General features: G+C 34.2%; 1 protein-coding gene and 1 long non-coding RNA gene across 16 annotated transcripts in view; one reads left to right on the top strand and one right to left on the bottom strand.

Moving 5' to 3' along the window:
- Positions 1–23,413, top strand: part of ADGRL3 (adhesion G protein-coupled receptor L3) — a 504,973-nt gene extending 481,560 nt beyond the window's left edge. For 5 of the 15 annotated variants that reach the window (XM_029945427.1, XM_029945384.1, XM_029945396.1 and 2 more), the window contains 2 exons: positions 15,251–15,379; positions 21,863–23,413. In XM_029945427.1, coding sequence (XP_029801287.1) covers positions 15,251–15,379; positions 21,863–22,662 — 929 coding nt within the window. In that variant the 3' untranslated portion in view covers positions 22,663–23,413. Of the gene's footprint in view, positions 1–15,250; positions 15,380–19,936; positions 19,989–21,862 lie in introns of all 15 variants that reach the window. The other 10 variants (XM_029945417.1, XM_029945411.1, XM_029945403.1 and 7 more) reach the window with 3 other exon arrangements.
- On the bottom strand, positions 18,224–21,858 carry LOC115296973. Its single transcript, XR_003911177.1, has 3 exons — positions 21,772–21,858; positions 19,897–19,940; positions 18,224–18,367 (listed from the first exon to the last, which is right to left on the bottom strand). It is a non-coding gene; the product is annotated as an uncharacterized LOC115296973 (long non-coding RNA).
- Positions 23,414–25,621: the final 2,208 nt, after the last annotated feature.

Raw genomic sequence — 25,621 nt, 5'->3', positions numbered from 1 at the left:
AATATAATTGCATTTCCCATTTTCTTTTTGTTTAATTAGTTGACTTGACGTCAGAAATTTTAGCTTAAAATCCAGGTTTGCTAGGTAGCTGCTACCAATATGATGTTGTATGAATTATGACAAGTGTCCTGTCCCATCCCACCCCCTGGTCAGGAGTTATTACAAAAATGTAACCCATCTTGGTGGTAGGATTAGCAAAAAGGCATTTCTTCTTTTGAAATAATAGCTTGACTAGCAATAGTCAATTTTTATTCCCCCCTCACACCCTCATCTCATCAACCTCCCCCAGTAGTTAACACAATTTAGATTTTTATAAATGGAGATCTGACTGGTAAAGCTAGATTTATTTAAGCCAAATCTATATGTTGCATGACTGAAAACTGTCTCTTTTGTAGATGTCCAGCACTTATTTATCAATGTTAATGGATTATCTGTTCAAGGTTCAGATTCCTATTAACCCACACATGCATTCTCAGTAAATTTATGTGATCAGTACAATTATGACAGCCTATGATAAACTTCTCATAAATTTTAGGGGAAATCTTGTCTCTCAGTGGTACAACTACCTACTGAAAGGCTTCACATGTTAGGGACATTGTTGATACCAAGGGGAAAGGCATCATCAAATAGACATTTGCAAATTGTTGACTTACTCAGTGTAGTTTTGCATAGTAGTTTTGAGAAGAGTTTCAATCTGGTGACTTTTGGTAACCTGCTTATTTTCTCAAGTCTGTACAATAAGGATACAAATAGCACCCTCTTCACAGGGACCTTGAGAGGACTAAATGAGTTTACATATGTTAAGTCCTTACTACAGTGCCTGGAACATAAGTACTATTATCATTACTTTATTCAGAAGTTTACTTATATCTTCTAACAAATGAAAACTGACCCTTGTCAGTGTTCTGAGATAATTTGATATTAAAATTCATCATTCACCACTGAAGGTTTTCTTTCCCTTTTCTTTTCTAGTAATAGGTGATGTGAATAAAGTGGTTACCTGAATGCCAAGTAAAAGAAATAATAATTGATCTAAAATGGTGCTACCCTTGAGGCTAACAAAAAGAGATAAACTAATAAAATTGAATTGTCTATTCTAAATTAGAAATTAAATACACATTACATCTGCCTAGTTATGCTTTCCATTTTGATCTGTAACTGTATTTTAGCACTGAAGAAATAAAGGTAAGCTATTTCTTCTCCCTACCTTAGGTAAGGATGTAAGCCAACACTGTCTTCTCTTTCCTCCAAGCCCTATCCTGCCCTTCAGAAGCTTAAAGAACACTGGGCCAATCCCGACAGCACTGCTAAATAACCCGCCAGGTAGCGGAGCAGGGATGTGACTCATTCCCACTTTAAACACGTGTCTTCTCAGAGCCTGTATTGTCTTTCCCAGGAGGTTGGTCACTGAGGCAGCAGAAATTTCACAATAAATCACCTGTCACCTCATTAATATTCACGCCACTCAACATATTTTGCTTTTGTGTTTTTAAAGAAAAATGCAAATGAAGAAGTGTTAGTGGTGTTTCACAGCAGTTAATGATTTCTATAAATTAAAGCGTACTAGGGTAAAACCCTCATACTCATTCACTGCACTTTATTAATGTCAGTAAACATAATTTGGTGTGTATGCATAAAATATGTCATATTTCTCAAAAGCCTTGCTGCTTTGAAGGATTATAAAGTTGTTTGTAAACATTAGCCAGATCCTGCTATAACCTGACATCTATTTGAGAAATTTGCAAAAAGAGTTAAATGATGTGCATAGCTAATAAATCAGAGTGGACCTGTGCAACAAATTACTTTTTGTTATGAGCAAGCATTATGATATTGTGAGTACAGATATAAGTATATATGGCATGGATAAAATTTTCATTTGAGATCCACCATTGCATTTGTATCTAGTGTTTTTTGGCCTTTACATTCTTGATTTGTAAATGAGGCAATAGTGCTTCCTGTTAACTCCTTTCTTTTATACGTGTCATCAATAAAGACATAATCAGAAAACGTACCAAAAATAAGGAAATCTTCTGTGTTAGGAAAATCAGTTTAATAACACAAAAGCAAAATAGGTACAGGTTTTAAAAATGAAATGCTATACCCAATAGGTAATTAAATAATGCTATTAGTGACTTGCTTCCTAACTCAAGAGACCAAGTAATTTCCAGAATTAATTCTCCATTACAAAATGAAATATATTAAATATTGATTTCTAGGCAATTGGGGCAATTCTTGCTATACATTGTTGGCAGGAACTGAAAAGTAAAACTTTAAATGCTTGTCCAGTTAGTCCTTCCTATGCTTTGCTTTTAAATTTGTCTCTTTGATATGAATCCTTTAAATCATAATCATCTAGCCTCTCACAACAAATTATACAATAGCAAAAATGGCTTGTGCTATTATTAATTATTATTATTATCATTATAGCTTTTTAAATTCTTTCACAAAAATTCTCTATGTAGATTCTTCTTTACTTTGGTAATTATCTGACTGCCTTATATATAGTTAGCAGTATCTCTTATCTCTTTATTTTTTTAAGTTTATGTATTTATTTTGAGAGAGAGAAAATGAGAGAGGGGGAAAGGGCAGAGAGAGAGAAAGAGAGAGGGAGAGAGAGAATCCCAAGGAGGCTCTGCACTGTCAGCACAGAGCCGAATGCAGGGCTCACACTCAAGAACTATGAGATTATGACTGGAGCCAAAATCAAGAGTCAGATGCTTAACTGACTGAGAAACCCGGGCACCCCCTACCTTCCCCTTTATTATAAACCAAACAAGCTTCAGTGAAATACCTTGATAATTTTTAAATGTAGTAGTATAAAACATTTCCACTGATTTTTGAAATATTACTGTTGTTCCATATAAGTTGCTGAGGATATAATTTTTTAAGAAATATATATTTTTAAGAACTAAATACATACATAATCAATTTCTCTGCAAAAGTCACTGGTATTCTTTACTCTAATAGAACACAGTATGACCTTTTGTAGTTTTTGATCGATTTGGGATTTCTCCTTTAATGTACAGCTACAAGTTTACCTATTGTATACTTTTCATTATTCACCCATTATCTTTATTTCTATGAAGAAACTAGGTTTGTGAAATGGCTCATAAAGGATGAAATCTAGAGTCCAAACAAGATCATTCAGACCACAAAGCCCTACTCATCACAACAAAAATTTTCACTGTTTTCTTATGACAGTTTTTCATGAAGTTTGCTAAGATTAGATAAAGATATTTTCCAAGAATGTATTTCAAAGTGATTTTTATCACTTCACATGGAAATAAGATATTTTCAAAACCACACGTTTAACATTTTTATTTCTTAATTTCCTTCATGTACCATTGATTTCTTTCTACTTTATTTTGCTCTAGCTATAGTTCTTTACTGTGGTTTCATCCTATTCATGTAGTGAAAGAAAAGCTTTAAACATTGTAAATATATGGAAAAATGGATTGGCCATACTTTTCAAAACTATTTGATATAGAATATGCTGATTTGCTATGCATTATTGTCCCAATATTAGGACTTAGGTTGCAAGAAAATTTTTATAATTATTCTTTTCTTTCCTGGATGGACTCAAGGTAGTTTTTTGGTGGAATCCCTTGTCTTTTTTTTTTTTTTTTAATGTTTTTCTTTTTATTTTTGAGAGAGAGAGAGAGAGAGAGAGACAGCGTGAGCAGGGGAGGGTCAGAGAGAGAAGGAGGCACAGGGTCTGAAGACAGGCTCCAGGCTCCGAGCTAGCTGTCAGCACTGACTCAGGTCATGATCTCATGGTTCACAAGTTCGAGCCCCACATCGGACTCTGCACTGACAGCATGAATCCTGCTTGGGATTCTCTGTCTCCTCTCTCTCTGCCCATCTCCTCTTGTTCTCTGTCTCTCTCTCTTTCTCTCTTTCTCTCTCTCTCAAACAAAAACTTTAAGAAAAAGGAAATAAAAGAAAGATACAGTAAGAAAAGTTACACACACATTCATAGAAAGTAATTTACAACCCCAGAAAATTATTGGAGACTTAAGAAAGATTTGAGAGGATACACAGATTTAAGGAAGATAATTAATCTTGATGTAGACAAATAGAAACAATATAAGCTTCCTGAAACAGCCTCAGTCTAAACAGGACAGAATTATGATTATATGATGAAATAGTGCTTCTCTGAACGTTATTAAGAATCTCTTTGTTCATAGATACGTTGTTTTAATTTACTTTTCCCTGACATATTTTTTAAATATTGGTTCTAAATTTAATATTCAAGTTTTATCCAGGATAGACTTTCTGCATGTAAGCTATACAGTTTGCTCAATATAGGAAAGTATGCCAATATAGGACAGAGCATTATAGAAAAAGTCACATTTTCTTCACATAGGTAAATTATTTCCTATTGTTAAGTAGTTATTATATTTTCCTTTTTTCTGAAGTATGTTTTATTAAGTGAAAAGGCACAAGCAATGTGTGATTTACAAAATAATATAGCTGTGGGATGGACTGCATACCATTAGCAGATACCAAGAGATAATCTGATGTAGGGAAAATGAATTAAATAGCTATGGTGTGAATGACAAAGATAATATTCTTTTGCTAAATAGAACTGTGATTTACCGCTATTTAGCCTGTGGTTAAGCAAACTCAGCTGGTTACCTTTAGGCTTAGGATTTTTTGTTTTCAGTGCTATGAAACGCATTCAAAATGTTCAAATATATTCCACATGTCTCAAGTTAACAGCACACGGAAAGATATGCCTTTGACTGCAAAGGACGAGTTTTAGAGACGGATGACTGAAGAGTATAGGTTCATCATTTCTACTGCAGATGTGCCACTTACACTGGGTGCCACAAAGATTCACCAAGAATTTTAAGTTCCAGTTCTACCATAGGTGCCTTGAGCTATCAGAGCACCTAGGCTTTTCGAGAAGCTTTGCTTTCAGCTAATTATGTAAAACTATTATATATAATTATAATATGTAATGCAATAAAAGTTATATGATATAAAATAAATAAATATATAATACAAAAAAGAACTTTAAAGTTTAAGGCGTGGTCAGACCTCACGGTTCGTGAGTCTGAGCCACTTGTTGGGCTCTGTGCTGACATCGCAGAGCCTGAAGCCTGCATCAGATTCTGTTTCTCCCTCTCTCTCTCTCTTCTCCCCCCACTCATGCTGTCTTTCTCTCTCTTAAAAATAAATAAAAACATTTAAAAACTTTTTTAAAATGAAGGAGTTCTTAAAAACAAAATAACAAAGATTATGAACAAGAAAAAAGTAAGGTTCTTGCCTCAAAATGTAAACAGTACTCATAACAATAAAATATTGGGAGAAGGAGTAAACAACGTGTGACAAATGTTATGCCTACATTGTATAAAGAATGTCTACAAACCAATATATATAGGCAAAATTTAAGAATAGGCAATTAACAGAATAAGAGACCCTTAGGGCCAATAAACATTAAAAATCACACATCTCTCTGATAATCAGCAAAATGCAAAGTATAACCGTAATATGAGATACCGTGTGATACCCGTATCAGATTGGCAAAAATGAGGCTTACGATACCAAGTCCTAATAAGAATCTGAGAAATTTTCATTTCTCATGGAAGTGTGAAGTAATACAAATACATTTGGCAGAATTGTAGCAGTATGTTCTAAATTGAAATGTGGGCAGTATATGGCCCAGTAATTTGACTTCTAAGTATTTATTGTAGAAAAACTTACATGTCTGGACAAGAAGACCTGTGTAAAGCCAATTAGTGCAAATAAAAAGGAATAGATCAGGTAATGTCTGGGGTTCTGTATCTAAATCTTTGAACTTCTATATTAAAATAGACAAAATACCTCTACCTTCAGAATATTTAATTTCATATTGAACTAACAATAACCCAATCTGTACTTTGGAGAAAACATGTCTTTGAAGTCCATGTTAATAGATTACTAGTGAATGAATTTTCTATTAAAAGAAGCTGAAGTATCTAAGAACCATTTGAAAGAAATTTAATAGGAAGGTTGATTAAAATTTAATAGCAAACTTGTTGGCTATTAAAAGTGCTCAGTGTGATAAATCAAGATGTCAGCTCTTCAATTTATGACTTCAGAAAAAATGATGAAAGGGATCTTGGCTTTCAGTAAAATACTTCTTCTTTGACACTTTGTAATTTCATTAATTATTTGAATAAAAACAGTACAAAATATAAAAGTATGGTTTCTGTGGTTTTTAAAATTATTTTTATAATTTTTAAGGATAACATGCAGATTCTTTTAGTTTTCTTTATGATTATAAACAACTTGGTCTTGATTTATATAGCTGTTCCTATTTTAAAAAGTCACCCTTTAAAATTGAACTTACCATTTTTGCATTGTCTGTAGACTGTGTGTGCATGTTAATATTGCATTGTTACACAAAAAAAGACAAAATAGGAAACAAAATACTTAAAATAGACAATGCCTATTGAACCATTTCTCCATAGATGTGGATGTATCTTTTATCGATTTACTTTCATTTTTGTTTGTGTTATATAAATTAACACATGAATATGAAAATTAAAAAATTGAACATTACAGAAAAGTAATGCACTCCATTAAGGCTCCTGATAAAATGTTGTCAAAACATGTTTTTGGTGTGAACTTGAGCGGCTCAGTCAGTTGAAAGTTTGACTTCGGTTTAGGTCACAATCTTGCAGTTTGTGAATTCAAGCCCCACCATGGGCTTGCCGCTGTCAGCTTGTTAACACAAAGCCCAGTTTGGATCCTTTTTCTCCCTCTACCTGCCCCTCCCCCTCTTGCAAAAATAAACATTAAAAAAACTATTTTTGGGAGAGGGTGCTAAAAAATATCTGAAATCGCTGTTTAAATATGTTTAAATAAAGCCACCAAAATCGGGTGTGACCTTGAATAGATTATAAATGTCTTTGGACCTGTGTTTCCTTAGGTAGTAAATGATGGTAGTAGATTAGATAATGTTAAACTCTTATTCACTTCTAAATTCTGAGTTATACCTTCCTTCCGTTGTGTTATATTGCTATTCATCGGGCAAGACTTACATACATAAAATGTGTGTGTGTGGTCCGTCTGACAGTTTCCTTATTTATATTACAGTTAACTCACTAAAGAAAAAGACTTATCATTTTTTTTTCTTTATGCCAGTTTTCTTAGCTCTCTGGAAAGGAAATCAGAGCCTCGAGACTTTTTGAGCAGTCATGCGGGTATACAATTGACCACAAAAACATGCTCCTAAAGCATTTTACACACAATTTTAAGGGGCTCACAACTTTAGTGGATACCATCTCCTCATAAAAGACCCGTTGTTTAACATTCAAGTTAGTATTATAACTCTATAGAAAACACCATCACTAGTGAAGCCATTTTTTTTACCTGTACAAAACAAAGCCTCCACGATGGACCAAAATTAAGTTCTGAAGACAGAAGCACAGAGGAATTATCCAGTAGTAACTCTGCTTTACTTATAACTCTGATTCATAAGCATTAGTCAGTCTGTGTCATGGAAATGACTTCATGAAAGAAAAAAAGATGTCGAATCAAGAGAGGGAGAACCATGAGCGGATGGAATAGAGGACAAAATATATTAAAGAAGAAAGAATTATCCAGGTGAAATAGTTTTACTGAAATAGAACAAAGAGACCATTTACCATCCGATATACTCATAAGTAACACCAATTTGAAAATTAGGCATGTTCGCATGAGACTCTCAAGCATGGGGTATTCATTTGGATTGTTAGAACACCAGTGTCTAGAACTATACACCTTTGCCTGCCCAATAAGACAAATAAGAATGAAAGTACATTAAAAAAAAAAAAAAAGAAAGTGTGAGGGGCAGAGCAGAGTGACAATTCAAGTTATTTAAAGAGATTTTCAGTGTACTGTGTTTAGCCTGCTGTCCAGAAGAAATGTTGTTTGAAAATGTTTCTGAATGATATGATATGATATGGATTCAAGTGGGATTCAACTGTCATCTTTTTTCAGGTCTGTTTTTTGTTATTGTTGTTGTTTACTTCACACGTTCAAAGCCTGCTACTCTACCTTCAGTTTTCAGGTCTCAATTAGGTGTGTCACACCAAACTGGCCTAGACAGGGCTGTTGTTCAAGACCTGCCCGTGTCAAAACACCTATTTTTTTTTTCATAAGGGGAATAAAAACAGTTTTATGATAAAACTGTGCATTTGAAAAGAGTATGCTCATTATTATTTCATTCAAATGTCACTCATTCAAAAATATCTATCTCTATCTTCAAGTATAAATAAAGTAAAAAAGAACTTAAAATGACTGTGATTTTATAGTTAGTGTTTTTCAGTAGCTTTAGGATCTGACTTTCAAATAATTGTCAGAAAAACTTCCCTAAGTTTTTCAGTAGGAATACGAAAATCCTTTTTGGCTTTGTATCATATTTTTGCTAGAAATAAAGATCTCTTAGTTGGCTCTCAGTTGACAGTTTTGTTGACGATTCACACATATTGAAATTTAATTTAATTCCTTTTCCATGGTTTTAGTAAAAACCTAATCCTTGTTTCTGACAGCAAATAGGCATTTTTAACTAGACTATACCCAGGATTTAGTGTGTCAGATAATTAAGAAACAACTGTTCTTATATAACTGCTTTGAGATTTTTTACCTTGAGCTTTTTTTTTTTTAACCCAGTTTGAGCTTTTTAATTTTAAGTCACAGTAGGTTGTGCTGAGATTTTTACTCCCTCTTATCATATTATCTGCAGTTAGTATTCAAGTAGCATTTTGTATTTCCAAAAAATTACATGAATGTTTTTTTCTGCTTTAAATATACCTGGTATAGTGTTAGAAAGAAATAAATCACATTAGAAATTGGACAGTTGGCACTTTTTAAAAACTTACTCAAATTATAAAACTGCTTATAATTGATAAAGTAACTTGTGTTAGTTTGATATGTTAAAGATGCCCTGGATTTCACATGGGCTTTTTTTTTTTCATTATTTAAGCAAGTATTTACCAAACTCTGGGAACTATTCTAGACACTTGGTACAGAGCAGTAATAAAACCCAGTGTATTCCTTGTTTTTCTGGTGTTTACATTTCAATGAAATTTGTACATAAACATTCTTTTCCCAAATGCAGTGTTGTAACTATCTTCTCTGCCCAGCAATATCAGCTTATTTGTGTCTTCAACCTGACTAACCAGTAAGCTTAACTTTTCAGCTGAAAAACAGTGACAGATGGTCTGTAAACACCGATCTTCTTGGAAGTCTGCAGTAATTTCACAGCTATTAGAAGGGAAGTTTACAAACCAGAAGTTAGTCAGAAGGAAGAGGAAGAGACAGGATGGACAGTACCTTGGAAAATAGTTTCAGAATTCAAAGTGACCTGAGTAAATTGAGGAAACAGCCAGAAGCAAACAGAATAGGCTTCAGCAAAGACAAGTGAAATGCAGTGCAGCTATAGAAAAAGACAAACGTAACTTTGCACACAAAAGACCCCGGAAGACAGGTTCTGTACAAATTTTTAGTTAAGAGATGTAGGCATTGGCAACAAGCCAGCATTTTTGACACAGCCACTTTTCAAAGATACAATTTGAAATGCCTAAATGTGAGTATGGACTGTCGGAACCATGTGACAATACCTCATTGCACTTGTTTGGAATGGCAACAGGAAAAACAGCCTCTTGCAGGATTTGAGTGTCCATGAAAAGATGGAAAACAATTGCCTTCTAACACTAGGGAATCAAACCATGGGAAAACTGTTTGGTTACTCAAACATCCCCTTCATTCTTTCAAATTAGCAAACCCATAAACCTTATCCATAGCTTCATACTCTACAAAACACTAATGATCAAATTTGATATCCTACTCCTCAGATCCTGTTACTGAGCCCTCACTTATATTGTAACTCAACTGTTAGAACTAAAGTTAGTTACAGTGACACTAATTAATTTGATTTCAAATGGGGCATAAGGTATAAAAAGGCAAGTCATCATAAAAAAGCAACTTTAACCAACAATTCTTTTTCTATCAGGAAAAGGCCCTTAATACCGAGGATAAAGAAGAAAATGTATTTTGCTGAAAGTTTTAGATGATTTTTTATGTGTTTATGTGGTTTTAGATTTACAAGCAGGTTGATCTTAATTATGACTACATGTCACTCATTATGGCTATAGATCAGTAACTGATCTGGATCGCACCTGGATTTGGGGAAGCTACCTTCCAAAGCCATGTGGCTGGGACTGAAGTTTTGTTCCATTTAGTCAACATTGTGTCACAGCTTGGCTGTATACCAGTAGCATTTCTGTTATTGTTGCTGGCCTTTCAAGATTAGAAAGAATTGATAAACAAAAAACTCAGTCTTCCTACATTAGTAGTTTCACTAACAAGAGTCTCTTCAAGTATATTCAGAACTTGAGAAACAGCTTTATGCTAAGAAAGCTATAACCAGATGGCTCATCTGTCAAAATGTTGATAGCTTCATTCGAATTCAATTACAGAACTCCATTTTTGTATGATTAAATTCTTTGTCCTTATATTTTTAATTTTTAAATAAACTGAATGATAAACAGAAAAAATATTGAGTCACATACTTTTTGCTTGTTTGATTCTTCCTAACTCAATCGTATCCTTATTTTAAATCACAGAGCTTATTCTTTTACACTCATATAAATATAAATAAATGAATAAATATATATACACATTTATAAAGAGACGAATATGACAAAGGAATGTTTTCTTTTGTAATCTATGTGAAGCAAGTGGACGGAAGTGGCATGCAATCTTGCCAGCTTATTTGCTTATTTTTTAATTAGTTCAAATTAAGAAATATGTAGTAATGAAGGAAAATATATAGAACTACAGATATAGGTGCCTGTGTGGCTGGGTTGGTTAAGCATCTGACTCTTGGTTCTGGCTCAGGTCATGATCTCATGGTTTGAGTTCTGGCCTCACCTTGAGTTCTGCACTGACAGTGCCTATTAGGGATTCTGTGTCTCCCTCTCTCTCTGCCCCTCCCCTGCTCACACTCTTTGTCTCTCCCTCTCTCAAAAATAAATAAACATTAGAAGAAGAAGAAGAAGAAATATAGATAGAAGCTCCAGCCATGAAGATCTAACCCTTACTTGATCTATGAGGGAAAATAATGAACTTTAGCAATTTTATATATTTAAAGTTTTTACTCTAGTTCATTTTTAATTGTTTACACCTTTCATTTTCTGTTAAAATTCTTAGACTAATTTTAGAAATTATTTGTATTGGAAGACTAACTTTCCTTTTGACTTGAAAGAAGGCTAGAATTATAAATATTAGTAGCAGGTACAATTTACAGGTAATTTGCTTTTTAAAAATGTTGCGCAGGAGGCACCTGGGTGGCTCTGTTGGTTAAGCATTCGACTTCAGCTCAGGTCATGATCTCATGATCTGTGGGTTCCAGCCCCACGTTGGGCTGTGTGCTGACAGCTCAGAGCCTGGAGCCTGCTTCAGATTCTGTGTCTCCCTCTCCCTCTGCCCTTTCCCTGCTCATACTCTGTCTCTCTCTCAAAAATATTTTAAAAACCTTAAAATGTTGTGCTGACAAAATCTGGTCTCTAACAATCTTAAATGTGTGTAACATCAATGATACACATGTTTAAGATTTACAGTATTCTATCTCTTATCTGAATGACACTATTGCCAACTCTTTTTAGTTTTTCTTGCTAGTATTCTATCAGTGGGAAGTAATATCTTGACTGATCCATTGCATGGTAAAGTGAAGATCTGCCATCTCACTGTGTTAAAGGCATTTAAATGTATATGTTGTGCAATTTCAGCAAATATTCATCAAGCATTTAATAAATGGAAAATCCTGTGCCACTTCTGTGCTAGTTCTTTATAGGATGTGTAGGATACAAACACATGGCTTATTTCCTGAAAGAATCAAAACCTTCCAGCTCTAGAAATCCAACAAACTATATTGTACTTTAAATCTAGAAATGTTCACTTACTGAATTTTGAGGTTAAAATATGTTATTGGGGGTGCTGGGCTGTCTTGGTAAAGCATGCGACTATTGATTTCGGGGTCATGAGTTTAACTTCCATGTTGGGCATAGAATTTACTTAAGAAAAAAATACGTGTTATTCCTTTTAGTAATTTACTATATAATAAAGAGCTACAATTTTGAAAGATAAAAATCAAACTACCATGGCAAAGTTTTTTCTCTCATTTTTTTTACATAGTGTATGAGTGACTAAATGTTTTTGTTTCACTCAATATAGATTACTTATTATCTTGAGAAGATTGTAGATTCACTTACAGTTATATGAAATAATGAGATTGTATACCTTGTATCCAGTGTTCCTCAATAATACCTTGTAAAACTATGCTACAAAATCGTGCGTTCTTGAAATGGCATAATTATAGAAGGGGAGAGCATATTAGTGGTTGACAGAGTTAAAGATGCAAGGGGGCGGGGAAGTGGATATGGAAATGGGCATCTTGCGGCTTCCCTGGGGTATAGAGCTATTCTGTAATAGGCTTGCTGGGAGAACACAAACCTACTCCTGTGATAGATAGGACTGCGTGGAACTCAACACACACACGCACACACACACACACACAAATGCAATGAAATATAAGTAATATTGAAGACATCTGAACAAAACTGCTGGATATTGGTCAATATTCTGGCATGACTCTGTAGTATAGTTTTACATGGTCTTATTGAGGAACACTGGGTACAAGCTATACAGTCTCTTCATTATTTCCAATAACTGTAAGTGAATCTATAATTATCTCAAAATAATAAGTAATCTATATTGAATGAAACAACAACATTTAGTTACTCATAGAAAAGGTAAAAAAAAATGAGAGAAAAATTTGGCTATGGTAGATTTATTCTTCTCTTTCAAGATCATAAAGTCTGTTATACAGTAAATTATCAGTCAAGTAACATAGCTCCACACCAGAATACTGACCAATATCCAGCAGTCTTGTTCTGATGTCTTCGATATTACTTACATTTCATTGTGTTTGTGTGTGTGTGTGTGTGTGTGTGTGTGTGTTTAGTTCTATAAAGTTCTATCTATCGCAAGAATAGGTTTGTGTTCTCCCAGCATAGCCTACGTACAGAATAGCTTCATAGCCACAGAGAAGCTGCATGTGGCCCATTTATGACCATATCCACTTCCCTCCGCCTTGCATCTGATTCTTGTCAACCACTAATATGTTCTCCATTTCTATAATTTTGTAATTTCAAGAATGTGATGTATGTGTGTGGAAATATATTATATAATTATGTGGAATAATTTAGTACATCAACTTTTAAATTGTCTTCTTTACTCTGTATTATTATCTAGAGATTCTTCCAGTTTGTTGTGTGTGTCAATAATGACTGTTTTTATTGCTGAATAGTGTTCCCTTGTAAGGGCGTGCTACAGATCGCTTAGCCATTCACCAGCTGGAGGGTATCTGGGCTGTGTCCACTATGGACTGTTACAAATAAAGCTGCGTGAGCATTCGTGTGTAGGTTTTTATGTGTCCATAAATCTCTGTTTCATCTGGGAAGAATGTCCAAGAGTACAATTGCTGGGCGGTATGGTAGTTGAATGGTTCCTTTACAAGTAACTGCCGAACTATTTTCCAGAGTAGCTATACTAATGGCCATTCCTCCAGCAAAGTCAGAATGATCCAGTTTCTCTTCACCCTTGCCAGCATTTAATGTTGTCACCATTTAAATTTTAAACATGTAGTGATATCACATTGTCTTTTTAATAATTTTTTGTTTATTATGAGACAGAGAGAGAGAGTGCCAACATGAGTGTGGGAGGGGCACAGAAAGAGAGAAAGTGAGGGAGAATTGCAAGCAGGCTCCATACTGTCAGTGCAGAGCTCGATACAGGGCTCAAACTCATAAACCATGAGATGATCACCTGCGTCTAAATCAGGAGTCGGATGCTAAACTGACTGAACCAGCCAGGCTCCCCACATTGTGGTTTTAATCTGTATTTCCTTAATAGCTAACAGCAATTATTTTCATGGTCTTGTTTGCCATCTGTATATCCTCTGCTATGAAATGTCTTTTTATGTCTTTGACCCATTTTCTAATTGGATTGGGGTTTTTTTTTATTTTTTGCTTTGGATTCTTTGGGGTTTGTCAGTTTGTTTGTTTTTCCTGTTGACTTTTGAGAGTTCTTCCAATATTCCAGATACTAGTCTTTTCTTGGATTGCAAACATTTGTAAATTTGTTTGCAAATATTTTCCCCTGGTCTAGTGGTTGTATTTTCATTCTCTAATGTATATACTGAATTAACAAATACTTGTGTTCAATCTGACTAACCTCATACAACTTGTATTTTCCTTCCCTCAGTCACATTTTCTTTGTTTATCATCTAACATAAACATGCATTCAGCCTATCATTTTTTATATGTGGCCTAATTATGTTTAATAAAATTATTCCTCTATTTTTTTTGTTAAACAATTTTGGAGGTTGGAGGTTGCAACTCATACTAATGATATGTTAGGCACTAGGTACATCTTTTCACAAAGAGATGAAATAATTTAACTTTCTTACTTTTATGTGCCAAAGTTCAAATAACCCATTGGAAAATGGAAAATGGAATTATACATGCTGGATATTATGAAGTTAATACTTCATTTGAAATATTTAAAAATAATATCCCTATGATTATCAGATTTGTAAAATCACCTAATTAGTATGCTTACTACAGTGTACTAACAACAGTGATTATATTTTATTTCTATGTAAGGGATTCCTTTTCTTAGAATTTTGAGAAATGTCAAATTCTTCTGTTGTGTCAACAACTGCTCTCCAAATATGTGTTTTATTGTAAATGTTGCCTTTTATTCTTTTTTACTTTCATTGAAAACAACCCAATGGTTTCTGTGGATGAGGGGATGTTTTGTTTACTTTGGCTTTTCCTTCTGTGTTTTAAACTTTTTTTCAGCTTTTGTTTTGTGTTTCGTTTATATGGAAGACTATATTTTGCTTTAATTTTTTTTATTTTTAGCAAGCATGGGAGTGTACTCTTGCTTATACTTTGGGAAAGAGAACACCCCAAATGTGGCTTAATCAACATCGTAAACCACTCTCTTTCTTTCCCATTGACTCTTGGATATGTGCATTATTGGAAACGTGTGCTTTAGTGGCATATATTTTTGAGTCTAATTAGCTGCCTGCCTGTAATCAGGACTATATCAACTGTTGTCATTCTAAATGTTTCCTTTCTTTTTTTCAAACACATTTGCCTGATTGACCTTTTTTTGTTTTTTTCTCTGTCTTTCTATGGGGCTGCTCCAGGAGCCATGGCTAATCATCTTATAAGCAATGCCCTGCTTCGTCCGCATGGTACTAACAATCCCTATAACACATTGCTTGGGGAACCGGCGGTCTGTAACAACCCTCCTGTCAGCATGTACAACGCACAAGGTGTGCTGGAGTTTATCTTAAGTTTTTCAAGTGAGAGTCCCATTTTATGTAGCTTTTATGGCCACATTCTATTTTTTGTTCCTTCCACCTGCCTTTTCTTTCTTTTGGAAGCAGACACACAGACTCCCTTTGCCTTCCACCCCTTTTGGTGCTTTTATTTTCCATTTTCCTTAGGTTTTCCCTAGTAACAAATGATTTACTTACTTCTGATAAAAAATGCTTGATTCACCGATATGTGTTTGTTTCTCTGTAATGTTATAAAATGTGTTGTGTCAGTGCCTGTCTGGCTGATTGATTTCTATATTAAACACCTATGTATTTATTTTGAGAAATGAGATATTTGCCTAAGGTAAGTAAAAGAAAGGAAGGCTGGATTCGGAAGTCTTAATGATATAAGATCAAGAAAGTAATCTTTGTTATGCCATGAAGAATACTCTAGGCGCGAGGCATCAGTACTGTTGAAAGCACTTAGATCAGCTCCCTGGAAAATTACACTGAACTAAGCCATGGAGAAAAGGGCCATTCAGTTTGCTATTGAACTGAACAATGACAAGTTAGGTTCTATACCAGCCTGCCATGGCCTGTGTGAGCTGACTCAGGACAGTCATACTTTTTTTTTTTCCCTGCTATGGCTTCGTGTGAAAAACAAGGCTTGGGGATATGGTTCTTCTGAATGATATAAAAACTTAATTGCTTTAAATGATATAAAAATCTAATTACATCTCAAACAAATAAGCATAAATCTGTTTAAAACCACTTATAGGTGTTTAGACAGGCAATTACCTTCTCTACGAATAAAATGTATTGGGGTGCAAGACATTAAAAATATTCATATCATATGGAAGAAACCACAGGAAAAAATTATTCAAATAAAAGTTTCCTAAAAGAAAAGTCCTAGTTAGGGATCCACTTATGTAATATTACAGGCAAAAGAAAATTCACTGTAACAAAGAGACTTAAAAGCGGTTGCTTGAAGTTGGATGTGACAGATTAGCAGTAAACTTTCTTAGGCAATTCTAAATAAAATGTCTATTATTCTTTGTGGGAATCTCTGTGTTTTCTTTTCCTTTGCAGTCAGAGATAAAAGATTAGTGGCATGAGTTTGTAAAACTTGATGTGAGTGGCCATCCCATTAAAGTTTGTTTGTTGCCAAATGGCCATTGGGTGTCTGAAACCTTCTGAGTTTCCCAGATACCTTGCCAGGTACAAAGGATGAGTTTAAATTATTTCAAAACCTCTGAAGTCCGTAATACAGTGACTTCAGGAATATGGTCAAACTGTTTCTCCGTGGGACGAAGTTATTAAGCAAATGTTTGATTTATCAAGTTTCAGAAGGCCTGTATGTCTAAGAATCACAGATTTTTAGAATCAAAAGAAGGGATAGAGCTCATGAATCCTCTTCACCACATTGCTGGCACTCTGTCAGCCTGTGTCCGTTTCCTCTAATGGGACACTTCTCTCTTCAGCATTTCATATAGTCAATTGTAGAAATGCTTCATTTGTTATATATATTTTTTCCTTCCACTGAGCTGAAATTTGCCTCTGGCCACGACTCTTTGATTTGCCTTCCAGAGCAAAGAAGAGCAAAGTACTCTGCTCTCTGTGTCAATCCTTTTAAATACGTAGAAAGCAGCTGATCTGGCTTCTTTGAGCCCTCCATTTCCCTAGTAAAACCACCTCAGTGCCATCAATGTGAGATAGTTTCTGGATCCTTCCTGATGGTTCCCTCTCTAAATTGTCTCTTCTTTGTCAGTGTCCCTATTTTATTGTGGCACTCAGTGGAGTGTACATTTCACAACATAACAAATGTGACTTTGACAGAACAATTATGCAGAACTTATAAAGGTTTTTTAGTTAGGTTAAGTGACAGATAATTGTGTCATTATAAACATTTTACAATGTACTGGCATATTAGTAAGTTTTCAGTGATGTTAGGTGATTTACCCCATCTCTGCAAATTAAATCTATTCTACATTATTCACTGATGCAGAGTTGTTGGAAAAAGAGTTAAAATTATTTTACTTAATTTATATTGTTTCAAGACAAGTAAAACTTTAGTTCACATTTTGTGTAGCTTTTTTGATTATTCGGATATAATTTCGAATGTCTTATGTAATGAAAAACCAATAATTAGTAATCTATATGTTTTCCCTAATTCAATATCTGTCTTCTTGTCTTATTTTATTTTTACTGGTATCCTAAATTAGGGGCTCTTTCTAAGGATGGAACACTATTATAAACACTATCAAAGTGAAATTCTCTAGATACAAATTTAAACTAATACCATATACACATAAGGTTTTATTCCTGTGGAATTCTTTACTGGTTATTACTATTAAGATTACCAATAAATACACAAATGATTCTTCTGAATGGATTTATTGTTCGTGCCAGCAAATTAAATAAATTCTACTGACTTCTTAAAAACAGGAGCAAACATTTTATTAATGTCTCTCAGAGTCAGAGGTGAAATTATTTAATGGTGTAATGTTTTGATACTTTTTAAGATATATGGTAGTGCTTAAAATAACTCTTTTTCCGCTAACCCCAAATAAATCTTAGTGATTGTCATATTGCTACTAATCTTATGCTTTCAGATGAATGCACTTAATATTCTTACTGGCAAGGGGAAATCTTACATGAAATATAGGTGGCTCGGTATGTACTAGAGTGGTTTATGTTGAATTACCACTTGGTTCTGTTCTATTGGATCTCCTAATTCAGTTTCACTAAGACCATCCAAGCAAAGGAGCATTCAGATATAAGTATTCACATTTGTTTGTAATGCCTTTATTTAAAATATGTAGAGATGTGTTGTTTATAGAGTTACCGAAGCATATAGAGTTAGGAATAAAGATGAATAATATACTTTTATTACATTGGATTCAGACATTTTTGAAACTCCACGCATTGTATTTCTGGACCATTATCTTCTTATCAGGGTTAGAAAATTCCATTTTTGTAAGATAAATCTCACTATAGATTAACCTGTGAAGACAGAATATAGAGAGGAAGTCATGATTTCAGAAAATAATTTACATTTTAAAGTAATTTAATTCTATCTTAAAACTTAGAGAAAGACATACCCTTAGGACAGGATATAATGAAGAATACATGATAGGTGGTAAGAATACAAGATTATATTATAAAATATATAAATAAATATTCTGTGATGGCCTCAAAGCCCAAGGCAGATGTGAAGAAGAATTAGGCAGTAGGGCACGGAGGAAATCTAGACGATTTTCTTTTTGATCTCAGTTCTGCCAATATTAGCAGGTGGCATTAGATAAGGTTTAGCCTATTTTGGCTGCAGTTTTCTCATCTTTGAAAAGCAAGAATTGAACTTCAGTTAGCTCGCATGGACTTCCAGTTCTAAAATTTTGTCACTTAAGGAAGGAGCCATAATGAGTTTACAAACAATTTGCATCTGTTAGTATACTGGTTTGGCTCTTTATTTCAAATTATTTTTTTCTAAAGCTATTTTGAAACTTTATTAAGAGAACCTTCCTCTCCATTTTGATATAAAGTTGGTCTTTTTCTGAGAAGCAAATCAACTGTTAAGTGCAAAAACCATATCTTAAAGCAATGATGAGATTCTAACAAGCCAGAATCTCCTGAAATGACCTAGCCCAATGAATTTCCTGGTTTTGATTTTGTGATGATTTAACCTTCCTGTAAACAAAATCAGCAAGAGTCGTCCTTTATGACCTGATTAAAAAAGGAGTGTTTTAAAAAAATAATTTTGCTAGGATTGTTTTTTAAAGGATCAACTCTAAAAATGTTTGATTGCATGATTGTGCAACAATCCAGAAGAAAACCGGACACTGATGGTGGTATTTTTCTTCCCCTTCCATTATCTTCATACAGAATAACGGTTGGACTTAACCTTTTTCTTTTTCCATAGTTACACAACTTTTGAATATGAGCTCCAGAAATGACAGTTCTGATCAGTATTATTCACAAATGATAAGAAGCATTTGGATAGGTACAGTGGGGAAAAATAACTTTTTACATTAAAAGAAAAGATACATAAAGGAAAAAAGACACAAATTTGGAAACCTTCAACTGTGGTTTTTTTCTCTGTATACATACTAAAGATTTTTATTTATAATATTACTAAAAAATTTTAAAGTTAAATAACATTCCTTAGAAGCGGGTACGTTCAGACATACATACACATAAATATATGCATTATTGAAATACAGTTGTGGGAATTGTCATGGCTTGCCCTCAAATCTTTACTTTCCTTGGTTGGTGTGATAATCTTAACTTTAAAATAGATGTGTTTTTATTTAAAATTTACAAACTGTAGAAACGCTTATTAAAAACTCAATAGCATGTGTTAAGGGGGGGTTCTTATTTTCTGACTAACATTTCAGTATTTTTAATTATGATAAACCATGTAACACAGACTCATGAATTTTGGGGCAGTGGAAGTTATTTCCTTTGACTCTTTTTTCTGCATATCATCAATTTGCTTTTTACTCATGTTTCTTCTACTGTCGCTGTAAGCTTACTTGTTGTTTTTTCTTTCCTTTTCTTCATGCTGTCGTTTAGAGCCCTACAGAGAGACAAGTATGGGAGTAAAGCTAAACATTGCATATCAAATGTAATTTTTTTTAGTTCACTTTTATTGCATCACATATAGATGATGTAGTTATTAAAAACAGTTCATCTCACAATTTAAAAACTAAAGAGCCTATGAATCGACTTATGTAAATTTACGTTAATAGAGATTAGACGCTTTTGTTGTCTGATTCTTTTATTGTGTCACATAATCAACATAGTTGTTAAGTCTCATGTAATGTTTGTGTGAGTTAAATTGTTTTTAAATTAAGCATTTATTTTTGCTAAGTAACTCATAAACTTTTAATTTTGATTAGTACATTCCATCATACACATAGATGTCACATGCAGCATATCCACCTTATTTGACTCTGGCTGTTTCCGACCTGTACCTAATGCATTGACAACGGAAGTAATACACACGTTTCAATGCATCGGTCACTCAACCATAGCCATCATGCATACCGTGGCAGCCTTCACAGCAGCAATCACCCATCACATATGGCCCTTTAAAGAGCATTTACTTTTATTTTTCTTAACATTGTGAATTTGTCTACAAGATATCTTATAACATGAAAATAAATCGCTTCACCCTATGTCTGTGATGGCTGCTTTTCAATGAATTTTATACATTGCTGTCTTTAGAAACTGTTACTCGACTACAGAGTATGCAGCAAAAGTCCATATAAAAATTGATACATTTGGGACCCTTTATTTAAACAGCAATGAACGAGTTCCATTTTGGTAAACATAACTGCATCACAGATATAGAATGAGTGTTATATTTTCACAAGCTAGCAGTATATTGAGAAGTTGAACAGAGTTCTTCAATTAATTGTTCTGTAAAGAAATATCCTTTCTTACTTATGAGTATTGGTTAAATGTTTGTGTTTTATTATCTTTTGTGGTTGCATTTGAACTGATTTTGGAACTATTATAGATTCTTGGATTTCTGTTCATTCAAGAGAATGCAAACACCTGGAAGAAGCATGTGGTTAAATTATATTTCACTTCAGCTATTTCTTCCCAGATTAAATGTTTAATCTCTTTTAAACTCAAAGTTTAATATGCACACAAAGTCATCACTCATTATGACATGGAATCGTGAATATTGACACTATGTTTTTAGGAATCAGATAGCTGTGTCTACACATTCTTTTGTAGTATTACTTAATGACCCTAAACAATCACTAATGGTTAATATGTAGAAAATAATATTAGAAACTAAATCTAAATATTTTTGTTTTGAAAGTTCCTCGGTGCAACTTATTTTGATGTGCCATTTATTTGACTAAGCATTATTTCGTGACTACATCATTTTGACAAATTTAACATAATCCTTATATGGTTTTGTGTGTAGGAATTATTTTAGTCTTGCAAAATTATATATCAAATTGTTAGAAACTGTTTGATTCATTTACTTTTGACCAGAATATTCAAAGCACCACACATGAATTATGTTAATATTATTCCTATTTTAATGTTAAAACGACATGTAAAATTAAAGGTAATAAATTATAAAATTGGCTTTGATGTGTATAAATTGAAAGCTATGAATGCTTACACCAAAATTTTGTGGGTTTTTTCCCCCTAAGTTATACCCAAATATGCTTCAGATAGTATCAGACAATGTTTATGTGGAAACTGCAAATTTATAGGTTTTTTAAATTGTTTTTTAAAGATTTATTTTAGATGCTTTTCCATGTATAAGGTTTCTATCAACTGTCCAAGTATATATATAGATGTGTACATATAGACCTAATAGTATTTTTGTTTGTTTCCAAACATTTTATAATTAAGTAAACATGCTAGCAATTTATACGTACTTCATAGTTGGATGTTTCTGCTTCTGTGTTTGTGTGTGTGTTCTGTGGCCAAATGGATGTAAATGTCATAGTGTTTTGTAATCTTTTTCAGAGGGGCTTCTGAACAATGCCAGGGATACAAGTGTCATGGATACTCTACCACTGAATGGTAACCATGGCAACAGTTACAGCATTGCCAGTGGCGAATACCTGAGCAACTGTGTGCAAATCATAGACCGTGGCTATAACCACAATGAGACCGCCCTAGAGAAAAAGATTCTGAAGGAACTCACTTCCAACTATATCCCGTCTTACCTGAACAACCACGAGCGCTCCAGTGAGCAGAACAGGAATCTGATGAACAAGCTGGTGAATAACCTTGGCAGTGGGAGTGAAGATGATGCCATTGTCCTGGATGACGTCACCTCCTTTAACCATGAGGAGAGTCTGGGCCTGGAACTCATTCATGAGGAATCTGATGCTCCTTTGCTTCCCCCAAGAGTCTACTCCACAGAGAACCACCAGCCCCACCATTACACCAGAAGGCGGCTCCCCCAAGACCACAGTGAGAGTTTTTTCCCTTTGCTAACCAACGAGCACACAGAAGATCTCCAGTCACCCCATAGGGACTCTCTGTACACCAGCATGCCAGCACTGGCTGGTGTGCCTGCCACAGAGAGCGTTACCACCAGCACCCAGACCGAACCTCCACCGGCCAAATGTGGTGATGCTGAAGATGTTTACTACAAAAGCATGCCAAACCTAGGCTCCAGAAACCACGTCCATCAGCTGCACACCTACTATCAGCTAGGTCGCGGTAGCAGTGATGGATTTATAGTTCCTCCAAACAAAGATGGGACCCCTCCAGAGGGAAGTTCAAAAGGACCAGCTCATTTGGTCACTAGTCTATAGAAGATGACACAGAAATTTAAACCAACAAAACTGCTAACACCTGGTTGACTGTTTTGAGTTGATATAAGCAGTGGTAATAATGTGTGTACTCCTAAATCTTTATGCTGTTCTTGAAAGACAAACACAAACTTTCAGACTTTTTTTTTTTAACTGGGATTTTTAGGTCAGCCCAGGGGAGAGAGATAACTGCTGAAATTCCCCTGTGCCCTCTCCTTTCCTGTCTTTCCCCCCTCAGGTGGAGACTTCATTATGTTAATGAACGAGATATGAAGAAAATGGCACTCATTGTGGCCTTGTTGAATTATGTTGTGTTTGTTCTAACATCTCTGATGCTCTGTTACTATAATTACAAGGACCTGATTTTTAAAAGGCCAGAATGGTTGTTTGAAATTAGTAACAGTGCTGCGTCTAGATTGGAGTGCTGCACAAACAAACATAAAAACAAAGCAAAACTGTATCACATAGTGGTTTTTAGTCACTCACAGCCTGAATTCACCGCAGCAGGAATAGCTGTGGAATACAAAATAAAACAACAAATTAATAATGAAATGGAGGGGAATTCTAGAATTATATGCTAAATGCATATTTTATGATTTGCTGTATTAACTGATGATAAAACTAATGGCAGAAAAAATTGAACAATTTCTATGTAATGTACAGATACTAGCATTGCACATATAGTCAGCTTTCTGTTCCTCCAGAATTTGAGTCCTGTTAATGTAGTGGAAAAAAAAAGATATTTTTTCTTTTTCTTTCGTGCTGGTCTTGCAAGTTTGTCTACCAGTAAGAGAGCAGTTTCCTTCCTTTCTTCTTTCTTTTCTTTCTTCCTTCATTTTCTTTGCTTTTATCCCCTCTTTTTGCTTTCTTCTTTTCTTTCCTTTTTTTGTTCCTTTTTTCTTTAAAGTTTCACCTGGCAAAAAAATAAATAAATAAATAAATAAATGAAACTATCACTTTATAAGAATCATTTTCTAGTAATGCAAACAAATTATTTTTTACAAAAAAAATAAAATAAATAAAATTAGACTTCCTTCCCTCACTATATATCTTTATTCAGTCAGAATATTTCCAAGAGCATTTTTGCAAATTAGAACAGAATGAACTTTTATGTTTACAGTACACATCTATTGTAATGCAAAGCATATTTGGCAAGCAGTTCATCACCAAGACAGTAGCTATGATTCTAGAAGTCAAGAGGTGTCAATAGAACTAGTGGGGCTTCTGCATGTGAAAAAATGGTATCCCATAGGCGTTAAGGTGCTGAATGCTCAGTCTGATCCCCAAATGGGCACCCGCACTATCAAGTTTTAAAGGAAATTCTCTCCCTTGTAGTACGAAATGAAAGGTCAAGTTATTTTGAAGTGATTTTTAAAAAACTCTTCTGTTTATTAACAGGAAAATTTATTTATTTGACAGGATTTTAAGTAATGTAGGAATACAAGAGGTAAATTAGCAGCACATATAATTTTTTTTAAACTTATGATCCATTTTGTATGGTCTCAAAGTTGGATGACCTCATTACTAATATTTGTTGTAAAAGTGAAACTTGTTTGCCAACCAATAAACAACTGATTGAGATTTAGAAGACATTGTTTTGATGTATGTACTATATGATGAATTATTCTTTTAATTTTTCTTGTCTTTCTTTCTGTTTTAATTATATATACTTTGCTGATCCTCTATGACCCAAATGAGCCATGCACTTGAAATCAGATCTGCCTAGATGAATAACCTAAGCACAAAATTTTACCAGTTTTGCAGACAAAGTAAACCAGAAAAATGGAATGGGCATGTTTATATTGAGTAAAATAAGATGTGTAACTTACTCTTAAGCAGGTTAATATCAGTTACTATGTACTTATTTTATAAAGCAGCAGCCACTATGCTTACTATAAAAATCAGCTTCAATCAAAGATTTAAGTATCAGACTGAAGGAGGGGATGAATCATATATTTTCCTTTCCTGGAAGTTCCATTTTGAGGTTAGAAATTTAAAGTCATTCAGTTGACTGAAAACTGACAGTTTAATGGCGAAGAGAATATTTATTCTATAAAGATAGTAGAAGACATTTTTATGCCAATTTTTCTTGCCCCATATATGAACAAAAGTCATTTCAAAGAAACTTTCTAGATCTCTAATTACTGAAGAACCGTTACCACCGATGTTGAGGCATGGAGTCCCTTCAAGAGCAAAGCTAGAATAAGTTTCCCAAATGATAATTTATCTTGTAATGTAGATATTTTGGTGACTTCTTTTTTTTCTTTCTTCCTCCCAAATCTGAACCCCACCCACCCAGAAATTAATTTCTTAAATTACGATGAGAAGGAATAGTTTACAGAGTAGCCAGCCATTTCTGTATGGTTTAAGAATACATGACAAAAGAAAGAATTCTGTGCTGGGCCAAAGTACACCATACTCTTAATATTCACCTCAGAGTACCTTGTACATCATTCCTGTTTAGTCACTTAACATGAGTAATTTTTAAGTCTCTGGAATTGTTTCTAAGTTGCAGGAGAACCTCAAGCTTTAATGGTATTTAAGTTTTCTCATCCCACACTGTGGCAATATTAGCACCTGAAAGGTAGTTAGCCTACCTGTTACATAGAACACATTTTGGTAATGACAGCGCCTCTTTTAGACAGCTTGCCTAAAGTTGGCCTGTGGATTATGAGCACTTATGATCATTTCGCCAATTCAGCAGAAATCTATATGAAAGCAGCTCATCAGTAAGAAGCTAGTTTCACAGAACAATGGGGAAACTACCTCAATTCAGCTTGCTGAGGCTGCCAATTCTGATTTTCTGATATTGCTACCTCCCTGCCCACTATCTTTTATGTGTCATCACATGGAATCTGAAACAGGTAGCCTCCCCAGCTTTACGCAGTCCAAGTTGAAGAAACTCACTTGAATACATAACTGGTGCAGAAGGCCATTTAGTACTGTCAGTTACTACCAAGCT

The sequence above is a fragment of the Suricata suricatta genome, chromosome 1, assembly GCF_006229205.1.
Source record: "Suricata suricatta isolate VVHF042 chromosome 1, meerkat_22Aug2017_6uvM2_HiC, whole genome shotgun sequence".
Lineage (NCBI taxonomy): Eukaryota > Metazoa > Chordata > Mammalia > Carnivora > Herpestidae > Suricata > Suricata suricatta.
This window is presented reverse-complemented; position numbering and strand designations above follow the sequence as displayed.